General features: G+C 51.1%; 1 protein-coding gene across 1 annotated transcript in view; it reads right to left on the minus strand.

Moving 5' to 3' along the window:
* EMH_0056480 (uncharacterized protein) overlaps positions 1–479 on the minus strand; it is a gene marked incomplete at both ends in the record, with an annotated part of 783 nt that extends 304 nt beyond the window's left edge. The window contains one exon of the mRNA XM_013497359.1: positions 1–479. Coding sequence (XP_013352813.1) covers positions 1–479 — 479 coding nt within the window.
* Positions 480–1,270: the final 791 nt, after the last annotated feature.

Consider the following 1,270-nt stretch of genomic DNA (forward strand, 5'->3'; position numbering starts at 1 on the left):
TGTGGCGATGCTGCTGTTGCTGCTGCTGCTGTTGTTGCTGTTTGCGCGGCTGCTGCTGTTGCTGCTGCTGCTGTTGCCACTGCTGCTGTTGCCACTGCTGCTGCTGCTGCTGTTGCTATTGCTGCTGTTGCTGCTGTTGCTATTGCTGCTGTTGCTGCTACTGCTGTTGCTGCTGCTGCTGCTGCTGCTATTGTTGTTGTTGCTACTGCTGCTGATGGTTGTGGTGGTGATGCTGCTGCTGCTGCTGTTGTTGCTGCTGCTGCTGCTGCTGCTGCTGTTGCACCTTCTGCTGCCTTTGCTGCTGCTGTCATCATACTTGCTGCCACTGCTGTTGCTGCTGCTGCTGCTGCTGCTGCTGCTGCTGCTGCTGCTGCAGGTTTGGTGCTTTGGGTATGGATGTATCGGTGCTGCATCACGCTCGCAGCAACAGCAACAGCAGCAGCAGCAGCAGGCAGCAGCTGTGTCGGCTTGTTACTCATGTTGCTGCTGCTTCTGCTGCAGCAACTGCTGCTGTCGTTTCGTACATAGAGGCAGCACAGCAGCAGCAGCAGCAGCAGCAGCAGCAGNCAGCAGCAGCAGCAGCAGCAGCAGCAGCAGAAAAATATCGATTCCCCGCTGCAGCATCCCCGCCACAAAACACCTTGGCTGCAGCAGCAGCAGCTGCTGCTGCAGCAGCAGCAGCAGCTGCAGCAGAAACCCTGGAAATCCCTTCGGCCTTGGGAGAAACTCCTCAGAATCTTCTCGCCATGACGCACCCACAGCTAGCTAGCTAGCTAGCTAGCTAGCTGTACACCTAGCTTAGCTAGCCAGCTAGCTGGCTAGCTAGCTAGCTAGCTGTATACCTGGCTTAGCTAGCTAGCTAGCTAGCTAGCTAAGCTATCTATCTAGCTATATAGCTAGCTAGCTAGCTAAACTATCTAGCTAGCTACACAGCTAGCTAGCTAGCTACGCAATTAGCTATATAGCTAGCTAGCTAGCTAGCCAGCTAGCTAGCTAGCTAGCTAGCTAGCTACGGAATGATCTAACTGCTGGCTAGCTGACTGTTTAACTAGCTATACAGCTAGCTGGCCAGCTAGCGAGGCTAAGTTAGCTAGCTAGCTGGTTGCTGCTGCATGCGGTTGGCGTTGACGATTGGCGTCTTCTCATACCTCAGTTTGTTTTTGTTTTTATTTATTTTTGTTTTTGTTTGTTTTTGTTTTTATTTATTTTTTTATTTTTTTTTATTTTCTTTGTCTTTGCTTTGTCTTTATTCTTGTCTCTGTTTGTCTTC

The sequence above is a fragment of the Eimeria mitis genome, genomic scaffold (genome assembly GCF_000499745.2).
Source record: "Eimeria mitis Houghton genomic scaffold, Emh_scaff2625, whole genome shotgun sequence".
Taxonomy (NCBI): domain Eukaryota; phylum Apicomplexa; class Conoidasida; order Eucoccidiorida; family Eimeriidae; genus Eimeria; species Eimeria mitis.